Source organism: Podarcis filfolensis (genome assembly GCF_964270895.1).
Source record: "Podarcis filfolensis genome assembly, chromosome: 13".
In the NCBI taxonomy this organism is placed as follows: Eukaryota; Metazoa; Chordata; class Lepidosauria; order Squamata; family Lacertidae; genus Podarcis; species Podarcis filfolensis.
In genome coordinates, this window is record NC_139615.1 from 17,137,947 (window position 1) to 17,156,066 (window position 18,120).

An 18,120-nucleotide genomic window follows, 5' to 3' on the forward strand; every position below is an offset into this window, starting at 1 on the left:
GCCTGTCTTTCTCCTCTCCACCTGCTTGAAAGCTATTCAACCAAGAAACCAGGGGCACTTCCAGACTGCCCCTTTTCCAGGTGGGATTTGATCACATGCCAGCAAATTCAAGCTGCTCAATTCTAAATTTGATCATATACCAGCAAATTCAGGTTGCACAATTGATTGGGAGGTCTTACACAACCCACTTCGCCTGAAAGACTGGACTTTTTGCAGTAAGAAAAGTGAGGGGGAAATGCACTGGAAAATGTGGGGGTGGTGTTTGCATTGATGGAACCTCAGCTAACCTCCCCACAAGAAAATCAGAACAAATGCTCATTAAATAGCTGACGTCACCTAATCTTCCTGCAAACAAATCAGGATGAAGCACCTTGCAGAGAAACAGAGCACCCTGCTCTTCTATATAATAAATGATCAGGGTGGGAAGGGGTGGCTTAACTTGGACTTGCAAATAGCCACTCAGTTGGTTTCCTTCCTTCCCCAATAATTATAATAGGAAAGTTAGGCACATACTTAACAGTGCAACCCTATGCACTGGCTTGCTTTACACTGGCTTGCTTTGACTTTAGTCCCACTGTGTGTGTGGTTTTTTTGGGGGGGGGGCTACTCCCAGCTACATTTGCATAGGATTGAAACCTAGCTCCCTCTCATTCTTTGGCCTTTGTGTCTTTCTGTCTGGCTGATGGTTTATTGATCTATGCTCTGTCTGTCTGTCTGTCTATCTAAAGTCTGTCTATACCATCAGTCTACATGGTATGTTTTAGCCCCAGCAGTGGGGAATATTGCAGGATTGGGGAAGTGTCAACAGAGCAACGGCTGTGTCTTCTGTCCATCTGTCAATCACCAGTCCGTATGCTGCTTCCGGCCATGGTTTTGTTCTTCCCAATACCCCTCTCCTCCCCAGTCACTCTCCAGGCTGGCACATGGTCGGAAACAGCACTGAGCAAGGCATTAAGAGGAGGGAGGCCAGGAGGGCAATCAAGAAGGAGGGAGCAAGAAAGGCCCATGATGCCTAAATCCGATTTGCCATGCGTTAAAGAGCTTGGGGGCAAATGTGATCAGTGCAACCAAAATAGCCCCTCTCTTTGTGTGTATAGTGTGTGTGTGTGTGCACGCATGCACACTCACAGCCACCAGGTGTGGCAAGCGCAGGGCTGCGTGGTCCTCTCAACCCTCTTCCCCCGCCTCAGGGAGTCTATATAAGAAGGTGCCGAGGTACCAGCCATTCCACTAGCTCTGTTGAAACAGGACCAGGAGGACGAGCTCGGAGCATTGGCGGTGCAGGGTGAGCGTACAGCCAAACCATGGGCAATAGTAAGAGTGGGGCCCTCTCCAAGGAGATCCTTGAAGACCTGAAGCTGAACACCAAGTACTCGGAGGACGAGCTGTGTAAATGGTACGAGAGCTTCCAGAAGCAGTGCCCGGACGGGCGCATCAGCAGGTCCGAGTTCGAGAAGATCTATGCCCAGTTCTTCCCCAACTCTGATCCCAAGGTGTATGCCCGGCACGTCTTCCGAAGCTTTGACACCAACGATGATGGGACCCTCGACTTCCGGGAGTACATCATTGCCCTCCACCTCACCTCCACCGGCAAGACCAACCTTAAACTAGAGTGGGCTTTCTCGCTCTTTGACGTGGACCGCAACGGAGAAATCAGCAAGAACGAGGTTCTTGAGATCGTCACGGTGAGTGAGGAGGGCGTGTGGGGCGAGACAGAGGGGAGGCTTTGGGAGGGGGCTTGTAGGCGGGGGGTGGGGACGACAACAAGGGAATACAGGCAAGACCCAGGCTGAGAGCTTCCCCACTGCAAGACCAGATGCACTGAAACTGGTTGTGGAATTACATGGGGGGAATATTCCCTTTTCACACATAATATGTTTGGAGACAAGGCCACGGAAGTCTACCTGAAGGAACCACTGCACTGAAATCCTTATTGGGGTTTTGGTTTTATTTTTCCGGTCCCCTGCTTGGATCATTTTGGTCCCGTCTAGCCTTGCATCAGGCCTACTCTTGGTCAGAAAAACAGGGCCTTACCTATCCCAGCACTCCGTTCACCCCAAACCTGCTGCAGTCGATGGAAATTTATAAGAGTGTCTACCCTTCTTCCACCCATTCATGGACCCATCTAGCTGAGCTCCAGGCTCTCTCTTCCCTCAATCATCTCTAGCCTCCTTCGCCCTGTCCCCCAACATGGAAACATATCCTGTGTTCCCATGGCAGGTGCCTCACATGTTGAAACTCATGGCTGCACCAGTTAAAGAGGGGAGCAGGAATGGCTGGTCATGTGACTTTCTCTTGACCCACCTTGAGGTGATGGGATGACAACGGATTACCTTAGCTGAAGGCTTTGCATTGTGTCAAAATAGAATTAGCCTTGCCCAGTGGCAGGGGAAATCCTGTTACATTCCTTTAACAGGATGAGCTGGATTGGCAGCAGAGTAAACAGGTTCAAATCCTCTCCTAATTTTATCTCATGGCCTCAGCTGCCCTCAGCAGGTTCATACCTGCAAGCAAATGTTCATCTTTTAAGGAAGATAGGAAGCCATTTTCACATATATATTTTTTGAGCAGGGAGGGAAATACATATATATCTATTTCTTAAAACCCCAGAATTGCACCCTCAGGTCCAGAATCAAATCTAAACACATCTGTATTACAAAATACTGTATAAACTAGTTTGAAGCAAGTTTAACCATCATGGCTTCCCACAAAGGTGGCTGGGAATTCTAATTTTGCAGGTGCGTTAACAATAATGTATTTACCAGAGCAGGGATTACAGTTTCCTTTATTCAGTTTGTGGTGGGATCCATAACATGTTAAACAGGCCTGAAATGGATAAAATTTGGAGTGTAGGCAAGTATTTGGATGCTGCTATTCCCATAGCGAGGAAATTCCTTTTTCAGAAAAACTGTTAAATTGAGAGCCAACTGAAAAGTGGCTGCCTTGCGTTAGAAGATGCCAAGGTGCCCATACAAATTTGGCACCTCTGAGATTTCACAGAGCTGTGCGCAGTATGTAACCCATATGTAACCCATAATTCCTTGCTGCCAGCCTTCCTCCGCTGATCTAGACTCCCCCTGCAGATGTGTTTGCCACAAACCTTGGAAGAAGGGCAGAGCAATCTGAGATTAAAGTTGGATTAGGCAGGGTTAAATCCCTGACCCTCTCAGTGCAGTATTTGCCTCGCTTCAACTGTCTTGTCCGGAGGAATAGCTTCCACCGACCTTGGAAAGGGGAGACAAGGAGCAGAAAAGTCTGTCTGGGGATAGGTTTGGAGGAGATCTCAGTAAGGGCTGAAGAATTTCATACAGTATTTGAAAGGGATGGCAACGGTGCAGATGTTTGTACAACAAATCCTACCAGCTGGCTGGGAAACTGGTGCAGAGATATCCCATTCCTCTCCCCAAGAACCCAAAAGTCCTGGTTCTTAAACGCTACGGGGTATTGGTGTTGGTTTTCAGAGGCTTACTTGTTTAGGGAATTCTGAATACTTTCCCACAAGAATTATGTGCTCCAGATCCATCCACATTCCAGCTCGGTTGTGGGGAAAGTAAGTAAGTAAGTAAGTAAATAAATAAATAAATAAATAACCAGTGAATGGATCCTTTCCTCTTCCAGAGTACCAAGAACACTGTCATAACCCTTTCCTCTCCAGGCTGGGCTGTGGGGTTTTTGTGTGTGGATGTATTTTGCAACATGTCATTGATGCAACCATAGCGCATTGGTGGTGAATTTATACCGGATCGACTCTGTACACCATCCCGCTTTATTCATTGTTTTAAAATCAGGGTTGGACTCTGGTAATACGGCATTCCGAGCGATGACAAAATTTGGCACCCTCCCCAAAATATTTCTTATTTTCACATGAATTCCTTTCGGTAACAGTAGCTTTTTTATGGATCTTCTCAGTAGGTATCTGTAGAAATATAGGTATTGGTATTATTATTATTATTATTATTATTATTATTATTGTGTGCCCCCTCGTCTTGGTGCCCTATGCGGGAGAACCACCCACATCACCCTAAATCCAGCACTGCTGCAATGCCCCTGCAGGGTTAGCGCATGACTGTTGTCTGGAGAAGCACCCCTTCGCACTGTAGCACAATGAAAACGCCCCTCCCAACAACAGGGCATTTGCGGTAAAATAAGTTACAGGATTTCAGCAGGACATGCAATGATTGGATACAAAGCAGTATGTCCACCATGAAACTTTTGCAGCCGCAAAGCGTATTGAAAGCAGGGCCGCATCATACCTGTCACAATACCAACAGGAGCACAGATAAGCATAAATACTCAATAGAAAGGAGGTCTGTGGAGGCCCTAAATTAGTGTTGCCACATGTTTTTCCTTAGCCGGGCTCCTGTGTTATTAACAGCTGTGTGAAACACAGGGAGTTCCCTTTCCTATGTGTGCTGCATGGATGGAGAGAGAAATCTGTATTTTGTTTCCAAACAGAGTAAGAGTTCCATCCATGTACACTAACTTCGTTTTTCCTCCATTTCTGTGGTACATTAATTCATTTCCCTATTTCTTCGGGTTGCCTCTCTTAGACTTCTTGGTCTTCAACGCTATCTGTCACTCTTGAGCAAAACTTCGTACTGAAATCCAGTGAGCAGATCACAGACCCCTTGTAAGCTAGCATTAGCAAACAGGTCTCCCAGGAAGAAGGGCCACCACATAAACATGTCTCCTGTCCTAAGTATGTCCATCCGTTTATAGATTAGTAAAGAAAGGCTTCCTTTGTTTGGTCATTCCTGTAACAACCTTGTGTGAGGGAAGTCACGATTATTGGAATAGCACAGGTAGGGTAAACGGAGGTTGAGAGAAAAGGAGAAGTTGGAATATGACCTAGCGGGCTGTCGTTGTTTCTTCAGGTGCGATTCGGGTTGTCTGATTATAGTTGATTAGGAGGTTTTGCACAACAAACGGCTACCCCCATGACCTGACTTTTTGCCATAAGGAAAGTGAGGGGGGGAATGGTTTGATGCAATGTCAAGTAACCTCCCCACTCAATAAATGAATGAACACTCGAAAAGTGGGTTGACTGGAAGCAACCCTTTGTTACTAGCCCAAATCCTTCTTAGGGGGTTGTTATGTACTGAAGTTCCCACTTTGCCCCTGCAGGGGGATACTGTAGATAGTTCAGGTCCGCATATGCAAATAAGGGATTGAAAGTGACGTTCAGTGATTGGATAGTTACAGAAAATGGTTACTGTTGCGTTCTAGTGGAGCTCTATATAAGCAGGCTGGCTGAACCCTTCAGTTCAGTTCTGTTCTGGCCTGTGAATAAACAAGAGCTGTTTGAAGAATTGCTATGTCGTCTGATATGTTCACCCACAATTTAACAGGGGTGGTAAAAAATAAACTAGAAAGGGGAGGGACAGAGGGACGGATGGACAGACACACAGACAGACACACACACACCCTTCCTGAAGACCCAAATATACTGCAGAGTGAGATGGACTGCAGGTGTGGAAAGTCATTCTTGAAAAGGGACAGGTACCCTTTTTGTTTGCTGTACGTCATCAAAGTGACTGGAGATTGAAAGCAAAGTAGGAGGTGTACATGCAACTTAGGGCTCATTGTGTTTTATTTTCTCCCTCAGCCTGAGGGATTCCCTACTGCCACCATTACACTCAATTTATCAGGCATATCAGATAGCAAACAAATCAGGGATTCAGTCACCTGAAGGGCCGGCTCTACCATCAGGCTGACTGAGGAGGCTTATTTGGGGTATAATGAAAGCACAGTAAACTGTTAGCTATTTAAATAGTTGTTGTATTTTTACCACCAAGGAGAGCGAGAGGCACATGTGGGATTTTCTGCCTCAAGTGCTAAAAACCATTTGCTTTGGGGGCAGGTTTGCCATTTGCTCATTTTTACCTCATGGCTGAGGCTGGCAGTGCACCATTTCCCTTACTTCAGGTAAGCCATACACTTAAAAAAAGAAAAGACAAGAAGTAGTAGCAAAAATACATTTATTCAATTAAATGTAGTTTGTCTTGTGTCACTTCCACAGCAAACTTTCTGCTAAAATTATATGCGTCTGAATCTTACCAGAGATGGTGCTATATCAACAGAAGTTGTACAAGTCAAAGTGCTGAATACATCTACGATTTGTTACTTGTGTGAAATTTACCATCTTCCACTGGAATTTAGCTTCCTATGAGAAAATATGGACAAATTTTGTTCGTAATAAGTGCTATAATTTTGGACAAAGCCTGCCAAATCTCCATTCTGTTACTGAAAGGGGCAGGGCAGGGGACCTTTCCTTCCCCACAAGCAGCCACTGTGGTCAGCCAATTTCTGGTTCATTTAGCATTATGGGGAATGCCAACTCCTCACTGCCATGTCTCGACATGTGTCACGATGGCAGCTAACAGGCTTTCCAGGCATTCAGTTGAGAGATGAGGTGATGAGAGTCTAGCTCAACATACATCAGAAACAAGGCAGCACATTCACCATGCTCAGAAATCAGCATCTTACATCAATCATTCATTTTTACTGGGCAGTCAATACTGATTTGCTTGTGCAAAGCTAACACGGTGGTTAGATTATATCCAGTCTTTATTGAGCATTTATGCTGATTTGGTTGCAGGGCAGTTATATGCCACTGAGCATTTATCTGTGTTTGCTTGCAGGGTATTTATCTGTCTTTCCACTGGGCACCTGTTCATACATTTCAATGCATTTCTGTCACTTTCCATACCTCCAAAAGCTTGATTCTTTTTCTTTTTCAAGTGGATTTCTTGTGTGCAAGGGCCACAGAACCCTTTAATCCACTTTAACTGTGGAAACCAAAAGTTATGCTATGCCCGTGAATCCTTCCTGAAAGAAATAGCCCTCGGGCCAATGTCAAAATAAAGCAGAGGTAATTTGTTTATTATGCACCATCTATCCCGCCCCCCCCCCCCAGTTGATCAAAGGATGCTGGCAAAATTAGCAGGACAAATGGCTTAGGTAGAAAAGGAAAAAAATGTGGTTTGGTGGTAAGGTGGCTGATGGGGAAGTTTGTAAAGCAGGGATGGGAAAGCTGTGGCATGCTTTTTGAAGGCAGATGTCTAGTCCTCAAGGAAGGCAATGGAAGGAAACAAACAGGCAACATTCAAAGGCCAGGTTGTGATCTGTTCTGGGTTTTACACTTCCTCAGAATGAAAAGGCATGGATTAACAGTTATGGGAAAGAAGGGAAACTGGACAATATTTTGCCATAATGCTGAGACGGTTACTATAAAATGCTCTTTCGTTCTACATGGGACTCACTGGTGATGTGGGAAATTCTACCTGTAGGGACAGCCGCTTCAGCCCTGCCCCTTCTAGGACCATATAACAAAGATGGGCTTGCTGTTTTTTACCAGTGCGAACCTTGTAGCTTCAATGTGAAGTCAGCTTTTCCCCCTCACACCTTTCCTGCCTTGCCTTGGCATCCAACTTGATGGCCATTTCTGGGGGACTGGAGAGCTTGCTCCCTGTTTTGTGACCTTTTAGGCTTCTGTTGGTTTGCTTATTGCTGCAATTGGTTTTAATGCTTATACTGTGTTGCAAAACGCTTTGAGTCACTTTAGTGAGTAAAGCGACTAATAAGTATAAAAAAATAATGTGATGCTGGCTGGGCTGATGAAAGCTGGAGTCCTCATTGCTCTTATAGACAATAGCAGCCTTGGAATCCACAGGAGGCTGTGAAGGGCAATGAAAACTCTCTCTGACCCTTTGGAAGCAGCTCTGGCCAGTCCTTTTCTATCTTTGGAGCATTCACCAGCCACACTGAAATATTTCCCGGCAGTTTCTTTCAGCAGGAAGACTAGAAACTTAGAAACTTGCTTTGTTTAATAAGGTATGCATGGGGAGAAAGCTTCTCACATATGTCCAATTCAGTAGATTGATTTTGTTTTTTTAATTCACTACACATATACAGTATCCTACATTTAACCTCACTAGACACCCCCAAGAGAATGGAGTTAAAAATAAAATAGTAGCTTCTTAAAGGTGCAATATGATTTACAATCCTTGTTTGCTTTTACAAGAAACGTGTGCGAAACAGGCACATGGGATACTTCCACTTTGCAGATGGGAAAATAAGGGGTGTATTCATTGAAGTTTTACTTAGAGTAGACCCTTTGAAATTAATGGACCTAACTTAGTTGTGACCATTCATTTCAGTGGGTCTAGTCTCAGTAAAATTTGGCTGAATCCCACCCAAGGCTCCACAAAGAATGATCAGCCTTAGTGTATTCAGTTTTAGCCCTGCGCACATTGCACTGCCCAGGGTTATCAATAGATTAGTTTCTGTGCAAGAGACCTGTGTCTACTACTGTGAAATTAAAGCTGGGATTCTCAGCTGTCTCCCGAAGTGGCCCGATTTTACATTAGAAGCCTTATTCTCTGCTTCCATTATGCAACAGGAAATGTCTAGACTCCAGATAGGCTGCTGCTTATAACATTTCCTTCATGCCACCAGCAGACTCACATATTTGCCTGCAAGTCAAGGATGTCAAGTCAGTAGTATTGCATGCCATCCTGATCTCTGAGAAGGGCAAGACTCCAGGTGCTCACACAGAGTTCGTGTTTCCTTTTGGAAATGAAGCACAGTGGAGATGGCAGTGTCTTGATGACATATGGTTCATTTACTTATATATAGAACCTGAATTTAGGATGGAGGGGTTCACAGCATTTACACGCCAAATGGGTCTTGCTTCTTCCATAGAAGCAAGCTCTAAATTCACAAAGACATCAAACGTTGCTCTCTAATGTTGTTCTCCTCCTCTCTCTCCAGCTTGCTGCTTTCCTTCTCAGTGACATCACTCCTTCCCTCTCTACTCTAAACCCGGCCTTTATCTGTTGCTGGAGGGGACCCCCATGCATTTGCCATCTAGCACAAGCCCTTTCATCCCTTGTTCTCTTAATAACCCAGGAGGCTAGCCTGCCTTAATTCACTTTTAACACTTGCTGAATCCAGGGATTAGAAGTGGCTAGCACCCACAAACTCATAACAATATGCTCCACCTCCTTTCCCACTGGTGAAATAGCCACCAGAATGAACCACAGAAAAATGAAGTGCATCATTTAGGCTCCAGAAACTGATAATTGGAACTTTGGCTCCTAGTGGATTGAGGGAGTGGGCCTTACCTGGTTATCCCTGACATCCTGCTCAAAGCACAAGGGTGTAGACTTTGCGCGAGTGGTCAAGTACCTTTGCAAGGGAAACTCCCTTCGTCAACTATCACCATTCCCTGAGGCTACCTGAACCGATGTTTATTTTAAACCCCTGAGCTTGCTTTCTCTCCTATTTCTTCCTTCCCCATCTCTTTTACCTTGTGTGTCATGTCTTCTAGACTGTACGCCCGAGACCAGGGACCATCTTTTTTGTTAAGCCAAGAGTTCTGGGAATGTTTTTTGGCTTGCAAGGGTAAAGATGCTTTTAATATATGTGTGTGTGTGTGTGTGTGTGTGTGTGTGTGTATGGCACCCTGTCCTGCACGAGAAGGGTTGCATCCAGCCAAGTCCTGCTCAGAGTAGGCCCAATGAGTGGTTGCGTTATGATCTTTCCCCCCTTTTGTTCCAACAGGCCATATTTAAGATGATTCCTCCAGAAGAGCAGAAAACCCTGGCCGATGATGAAAACACCCCCCAGAAACGGGCCAACAAGCTGTGGGCATATTTCGGCAAGGGAGAAACAGGTAGCGACCTTCCTTCATGCTACTAAGTCTGTAACACACTTTTTCTTGCCACAAGAGGGCAGGGTGGGGGTGATTACGGTATTTTATCCCTATATGAACACATGGGGCTGGATCCAGAGCCTCTCAGTGGGCTAGAATGATTTTAAATGGCCGTAGCTCAGTACTAGAGCACAGGCTTTCATGAAGCACCACTGAGTATGGAGAGAGGTGGCCCAGTGGTCTTTGGCACGAGTTACACTTGGGTCCCATTGAAATCAGTGGGACAAGCTAGTCCCAACTTGTGCAATTAACTTTGCATGGATCCAGCCCACTGTTATTGACCTCTTTCTCAGTTAGCATTATATATATATGTCTCAGAACCTTCAGTCCTTCACTGGTGTTTGACCTTGAAGAAGCCCAAGATTTACAAGAATACCAAAAAATATTTAGGGGGAAACAGCTAATGGGTGTAAACCCAAAACAGCTCAATGAGGAGTGAATGTGGCACCTTTGTTTTCATGTGTCCGCACATCTATTTGTGTGCAGTGCATGAGAGCATTAGAAACAGGATGAATCCACTGCCACATGCAAACTTATAGAGATTTATGTTCTGTAGACCGGGGACGAGGCTGAAACTTTAAAAAGCAGTAAAGCTATCAACTCACATGAAGTTTTTAACAAGGCATTCACACGCAAGTTGGGGGGGGGGGAAATGACAAAATAAGGAGAAATATCACAGAACAAAGAGACAGCTACTTCACTGGTGCTATAAATAGAAGAATATTAGGGGGGGTGCGCGCGCGCGCACACACACACACACAGTGTTCCTCTTTAGACCTGGTCCTTCCACACAGTATAGCCCACCTTGTGGAGACAAAAGTAAATGCCATTTGCCTGATGGCCTTTGACAAAGGAGAAATAATCCTCAAGGCAACCATAAAAGGAGATTTCAGAAACTTGAAGGGAAACATTTTCTTCCAGGCCTCTGGTGTGCCTACAAATCACTAACTACTTATGCAATTAAGCAGCCTTGCAAAAGAGAGAGGGGGTGGTGGGGACATACCTTCGAAAGATAGCACCTGTAATGTATTTATTATCAATTAAATATCTGGCCTGTGGCCCCTTTAAGAGAAACAGTGACAACCCAGGCGTGGCAGGGCCTCATCAAGAATAAAAGTTTGATTTACTGTTAACTCAGGTTGCGGTGAGATCCTATATAAATCGCAGAAGGCATTACAGCACTCATCATTAACATATATGCACATCATATGGGGGGAAAGTATACTCCCCCTGCAAAGTGTTGCAAGGATTACTGCACAAGATTGCCTGCAGATTACAAATGCTCTTAATTCTGAGGATAGGGAAACCAAGGTGCCATACAAATCCAAAGCATTATTAACAACTTTTGTGGACTACCATTTTTGCATGGATGTCCAAAATATAAACAAATGAGTATGCTGCTAAAGAACTTCACACACACACACACACACACACACACACACACACACTGTACCCATCTCTTCCTCAAAAATCAGGCGCCCCAATTGGGGAAAAGCCCTGGGGGGGGGAAGAGGTTCACAATCTCCCCCAGTTCACCCCACCCCTTGCCGCCTCGGCTCATCCGTTTGCTTCTTTTGTGTGTAATTCTACCGCTCACATTTTACATGCATGCGTTGTTTTTCCTTCTCCTTTTGCAGACAAACTTGCTGAAAAGGAGTTTATTGAAGGGGTGATGAAGAATGATGCAATAATGAAGCTCATCCAGTACGAACCAAAGAAAAAATAAGGGGTTGGGGGTTGGAGGAGGAGGAGGAGGAGAAAACACAGAGATGTAAGAATAAATGTACGCATGATGGGGAAGATGGGGACACTGAACACCCCTAACCGTGTGTGTGTGTGTGTGTGTGTGTGTGTGAACATGCAAAAGTACAACTACAAAAATAAGTTTGTGCCCCTTTCAATACAGTCCCTACTAGCCCACTTCTTTAATTTACTGGGATTTTTCCAATGGGGATTGTAGGCTTGGCAGCCCTAAGAACCATTTACCTTAGCAGGTATTTTTGTTTTGTTTTTTAAAAGTAGTAGTAGTAAAGAGTTGAGGAGGGACAGAAACAAACAAGGAAAGGAAACTGGGGGAAATAAGAGAAAAAGGATGAGGACCTAGATTCGAGCAGACAGACCCAGGCTCAAATCTCCACTTAGCCATGAAGCTCAGTGACAAAATGCGAAAACCTTACAGGGGTCACGCTGTGCTCCCTGGGGGCTGAGATACAAAGGTAATAAATAAAAGGATCGACCGTATAGGCCTCTTGAGACCAGAAATAACCTGTTAAAAGCAATCTACGTTTTCCAACCCAAAGGCTGCATTATATCGATGGCAAAAATGGATGGAAGAAATGGGAATTTTGGCTTTGTGCAGTGGGGCAGTTTCCACACAGACTTACACCCCTCTCTATCTTCCATCCAGGCAAGGAAGAGGCATTGTCAGGGTTCAAAAACACACCTGAGTCAGGCAAACAGTCAAGGAGGGTGTGACGTGAGGCAGGTGAGGGGGTGTGACCTGGAGAAAGAGGGTGTGTTCTAGGGAAAGTCCTAAGGGCCGGGGGGGGTTGGAGGGCCACATTTGGCCCTCAGTTCCCCATCCCTCACCTTTAAAAAGAAAAATAGGGAGGAAGACCAAAACAGGTGCCCTGATTTCTGTACTATGAAACCCCATTCCCCTCTCTCAAAGGATCCTGGGTAATCACCCAGTACCACTCTGTTCTCTCTGCTACTCATCATTTAGGAGTCCTGCCTGTCAGTTGGCTCACTAGCTCCCAGTTCGTAAATCTCATCCAGAACCAACTTCTAAGATTCTCTGTGGGGAAGCCATGACGGATGACAAGAGTGTAAAAACAGCTAAACGTGTAGCGCAGATGTCTCATTAGCTGCCAGCTTCCCCTGGCTCACAGCTGCTTGCTAACATATCCCACTATATTTCAAGAGGACGGGGGGGGGGTGACTTGCAGGCCCCGATGCTAAACATACTTACTTGGAAGCAAATACCACACTGAACTCTATTGGACTTGCTTCCAGGTGAGCAGGCTTAGAACTGCACTTTCCCTGGATTGGGGTCGCTGAGCCTGCATTTTTTTCTGTCTGAAAGGTTAGCCCAGGATGGCTACTACCACATTTAATCAGCACATTCACCCTTGTTTCCTCTGCTCCTGTTGAAGGTTAATACTTTCTCAGTCCATATCCCGCCTTTCCCAAAAGTATATTTAAAATGTAAACATTACAAATCCCGCCCCCCACCTCCCCCTCTGCTTGTTCCGGAGGAGAGGGCTGGGTGGGCTAACAGAGATCTCTAGAGTTGTCATTATTTCTAGAAGTGGACTTTTATGCATCTCTGTTGATTTCCTTCCTCTGACACTAGAATATTTCATTTCTTCAAAAGAAGGGGGCGGGGTAACTTTCTAGGGAGCGGGTGGCAGGTAGTTAATTTACTAACGGGGGAACGTGTTTAAATTTATGTACTGTGTCTGTTTTTCAATAAAGGACATTGTGTGAAACATACTTTGCCACAAGTAGTATGTTCAAATATATCTAAGTTGTAGGGAGCAGGGATTTACCGGGATCAATGAAAAACATATGGTGCTGTTCCAAGCTCTCCAGAGGGCAATGGAGATCACCGGGCCTGAGAACTGTCTTACAAGATACATGAGAAGATAAGAATAGGTTTTCTGGATCAGATCAAAAGTCCAACTAGTCCATCACACAGTGGCCAACCAGAAGTTTCTGGAAGCCCACAGGCAAGCAGGCAGGAAGACAATGGCCCCCACTTTACTTAAGAGCCCAGCAACTCAGAGGTCACCTACCTTTGATAACTGAAAGACAGACAGACAAATAGTCATCATGACTAGTAGCCATTGAAAGCCTTATGCTGCATGAATTTATCCCATCCACTTTAAAGCTAAACTGGCAGTGGTGACTGCTACATCTTGTTGCAGAGACTTGCTTCTTTTTGTCGCTCCTGAATCTCCCAACGGTTCAGCTTCCATTGGATCACCCCAGCTTCTAGCGCTAGCAGAGAGGAAGAAAAAACCGTCCGCAACAAGCTCTTTGAACCTCACATCCTGATGTTCCCTGTGTACATGGATTGCTGATAGGCCTCTGGCCACACACTTGAAATCATTCCTCAGCACATTCTAGGGATTTTCATTATAGGGGCTTCTCCACCCCAGAACAGGTCTCCAGCATCAATAAGGCATTAGTTGCCAAGACAAGAGAGCAGGAAAATCTTCCCCTTCTAGATTTATACAGTTGTACCTTGGTTTACAAACATAATCCGTTCCGGAAGTCCGTTTTAAAACCAAAGCGTTCTTAAACCAAGGTGTGCTTTCCCATAGCAGGGGGGGACTCAATTTACAAATGGAACACACTCAACAGGAAGCAGAACATGTTCTGCTTCCAAGGCAAAGTTCACAAACCAAAACACCTACTTCAGGGTTTGCAGCGTTCTTAATCCAAGTTGTTAATAAGCTAAGCTGTTCTTAAACCAAGGTACCACTGTACTTGGCACATAGCGGGTAAAGGCACACCAGAAAAGTACCAAATCCCAATACTCTAGCTCCCCTTACTCCTATTTTCAGAGAACTCAGGAGTCTTGGCATCCATCTTCTCCCCTGCCCACTTTAACCCTGCAGACACTGGCTTCCAGGATCCCTTTAGGTTGCCGTTTAAAAAAGAAAAAGCCCTCCCATACACGACACAGTGAAATTTAGTATATTATTCTTTTCCTAGCAGGGAGGTGCCAGGACAACTTTCACCTGCAAATGCCACCTTCTCTTCTGCCTTCTGTTAAATGTGCAGGAGCAGGGCCGCTAAAACAAGGCACACCCATCAAGTTGCCATTAGATTCCTCTCTCTTTTTAAGCCCTCCTAGCTGAATCCACAGGATATAGCTTTCCCTGTTCGATTTCTGTCTTAAATCACTCATTAAAAGCCTTGGGAAGGTGTCTAGGAGCAATGTTGGCCTAGGAAACGCAAAAGTCCAGGTTTTCCTTGTCTTTCATTCTTGGAGAAGGCCAAGCCAAAGCATCGTCATTTACTCCAACAGGGACATCGAAAACCATCTCCTGAGAAGCTATTTCTGATGCCATACAAATAAGCTTTTCTTTTTCCCCTCAGAGAGAAATCCACTAAATAAGGTAAGCAGAGGGAAATGGGAGGTCACACAGCACCCACAGCCGTGTGTCCAACTACCAATTTTATGGGGGGGGGGGAATCCAAAATCCCTTCATGACGACCAACCCAAACATAACAAAATAGTGAGCAAACTTCTGCGTCCACACAATTCATCAGGCTGGATGTTTAGCAAGGCAAAAGTGGGATGAGGTAAAACAGCTGGCTTGCTATTGCAGCTGTAATGCCTGCATGGGTCCCAAGTTCATTTGTGTTGTATAATCTTAAGAGGAGGGTTGTGGCCTGTGAAGAGTGCCTGCCGACAGAATTTACCACTACAACAACAGTGCTTCTAACTCAATTTGTTCCTTCCAGAGCTTTACTTTGGCCCAATGATTAGGAAGAGGGCTGGGGCTGGGGAGAGGAAGTGGGGTTATATAACCAGTCTCTTTCCCCGCTCTCTTGCTCCCTGGAGTTTTAACCACAAGCCAGTTAGTGCTGATCTGCACTAATCCCCATGTGGAAAGGATGCTGTAAATATGGTTGTAAGGAGCTTGTGATAATCAGCTGGACACTAGAAGCAGGTGATGCTGCTGCTGCTGCTGAGAAGTCCCCCTCTCCAGCTCTGAAATTTCGCTTCTCCCCCACCCCCAGCATATCGTGCAAAACCAACCAGGTGGCAGTAAAGACCTTGCTAAAAATTACAAGGCATCAGCACAAAACCAATTACGAAAACACAGAAAGAGCTAAACTGGTGCGATGAAAACAGCACTCAATCCCCCGCTTCTTGCTTTGAACATGGCAAAGTAGTGCCACCTGGTGGGCAGAATGGAAAATGGCACCAACAATCCCTGTATCTGAAGTGGCAGTTTAATTTCTAAACCAAGGCAGGCAAAGCTCAAATATAACTTCAAGCCAGGCCAAACTATGCCATTGCTACTAGATTTCAGATACGTGGGAGTTTTTCGTGATTCCTCAGTGCTGGAAGGCATACTCTGCACATGCTCAGATACACGTTATGCCTTATCTCATGCCAAAGGCCTGAGGCCTATCGCTGAAAATAAGCTAAATACTAGCTCAACTGAATTAGGAAAAGAAAGAAAGAACAAGTGTTGTGTCAAACTTCTAGGCAGAAGAGGATGGGTGGTGAAGCATCTGCCTTGTACACAGAAAATCCCAATTTCAAAAACCAGTGTCTCCAGGTAGATTTTGGAGACTTCTGCCCAATACAATGGAAAGCTGTTGCCAGTCAGTGTAGAGATAGACCAATGGTCTGACTCTGTTTAAGGATGCTTCTCCAGAATTCCTCATTTATCCACCCGAATTTAATGAAAACACACAAGGGGTGGGGTGGGCGAAAGGGGCCAAGATCCAGGAATGCAAGACTTGTGGTTCTTTGCAGTCAAGTCTAAGAGGGATAAGAGGTGGGAAACTAGGAATTAAGCTGTCAGGTTCAAAGTCAGAGAACATGGATGCTTTTAAATCCCCTGCTGCAGCAGGACCCTAGGCAGCCACTGTTTCTCTTGCCCATTCCCCTCCCAAGCCATTATCCACCAGGGACCCCTATTAACTGTGTGCCATGTAGCAAGGTGGCAAGAATGGATGGATGACAGGGCCTGAGAGGGAACAGGCAGGATACATTTCTCATCATGGGGAAATTTATAAGTGTCGGAATATTCATCAGCTTTGAATTAAGACATCTCTATTAACTAGCAGTTCGAAAGCACCCCCGGGTGCAAGTAGATAAATAGGGACCGCTTACTAGCGGGAAGGTAAACGGCATTTCCGTGTGCTGCGCTGGCTCGCCAGATGCAGCTTGTCACGCTGGCCACGTGACCCAGAAGTGTCTGCGGACAGCGCTGGCTCCCGGCCTATAGAGTGAGATGAGCGCACAACCCTAGAGTCTGTCAAGACTGGCCCGTACGGGCAGTGGTACCTTTACCTTTACCTTATTAACTAGAACAGCCCTTACCCAACTAACCAATGAAGCAAGCTATTTCAGGACAGATCCAAAAATCTGCAAAGTTAAGTTTTCACCTTTATCCATCAGTCCAATGAGAGCCGGTCCTACCATTAGGTCAACCGGGGTGGCCACCTCAGGCAGATTTTTTGAGCATCTCAAAAGGACAGTAAATTGTCCGTTATTTATTACTGTATTTTTGCTGCCAAGTTGCGGGGAGAGGCTCATATTGGATTGTCAGCCTTAGATGCCAAAATTAACTTGACTGTCCTGGATGACCCTGTGCCTTGATTTGGGTGACAGTAGGCAGTGGGTTGGGACCGTTTGTTGCTGTGTCTTCAGGCAGCAAAATGTCCTGGGCCAGCTCTGGAAAATCTGCGCATAAAGCAAAATTTATACACAGGAAACTTGCCAAGTGTGGTGAGGGAACGGCACACTACCCCCAGGCAATTCTCCTTCATGTGTTGAGAAGCCTACACCTCTAGGGTATGGCTCATCCAAAGAAACTTGGCTAAAACACACAAAACAGGAAGATAATCAAGGACAGTGCTGCCCTCCGCTGGTTCAGTATATTCCTACATCCAAAATGCAGTAATAACGCAAGGAAAGTCCTGCCCAGAATCCTTCCCACAATGGCCAAGTATGTTTCTGAGAAGCCCACAAGCAGGACACTGGGGCAACAGCTCTCTTCCCATTACTGCTCCAAAGCAAATGGAAATTCAGAGGTTCAGACTACAAATCTGGAGGTAGAATAGCTAGTCATCTCAGTATCAGCTTTACCTACCATGAATTTTTCTAATCCACTTTTAAGTCACTTAAATTAGTGGTAGTCATATCTTGTGGCCATGAATGCCAGTTAACTGTGACTATCTGAAATACTTCCTCTCATCCTGGATTTTCAGTTTCGCTGGATTTCCCTGGAGAAAAGCATCTGCCCACCTTTACTAAGATTTTGTCCCCACTGCTATTCTTACGCTGTATTCTTATTTTTTGTGTTTACATCCTTTTTATATTAAAAAAAAAATCAAGCCACCTAGAGGACTCTGGTAATGGGGGCATGCCAAAAATAAATGCCCATTACACCAAACTGAAGAGCTCCCAATATTGCTTTTCCGCATGGAGAGGTGCTCCAGCCAGTGACCATTTCAGTTGTTCAGCTTTCAGTGTTGCATTATAAGACTGGTTTTCAGCCTCATTTCAGGAACTTTTTATATTCATACCTCCCATCAAGCTTACCCAAGAGTTCATCAGATTACTTAATTTGCCATATAGCTTTATGTGCTCAGCTAATGTTTATGCAGGTTAGCAGATGAACCCAGTTTGAATTGGCAGAATGACTTAT

The 18,120-nt window shown here is 45.2% G+C and overlaps 1 protein-coding gene across 1 annotated transcript; it reads left to right on the forward strand.

Moving 5' to 3' along the window:
• The first annotated feature begins 793 nt into the window (after nucleotides 1–793).
• RCVRN (recoverin) lies at nucleotides 794–11,470 on the forward strand. Its single transcript, XM_083582166.1, has 3 exons — nucleotides 794–1,685; nucleotides 9,565–9,676; nucleotides 11,353–11,470. The coding sequence occupies exons 1-3, from the start codon at nucleotides 1,305–1,307 to the stop codon at nucleotides 11,439–11,441; spliced, it is 582 nt and encodes a 193-aa protein (XP_083438292.1). The 5' UTR covers nucleotides 794–1,304; the 3' UTR covers nucleotides 11,442–11,470.
• The last annotated feature ends 6,650 nt before the right edge of the window (nucleotides 11,471–18,120 follow it).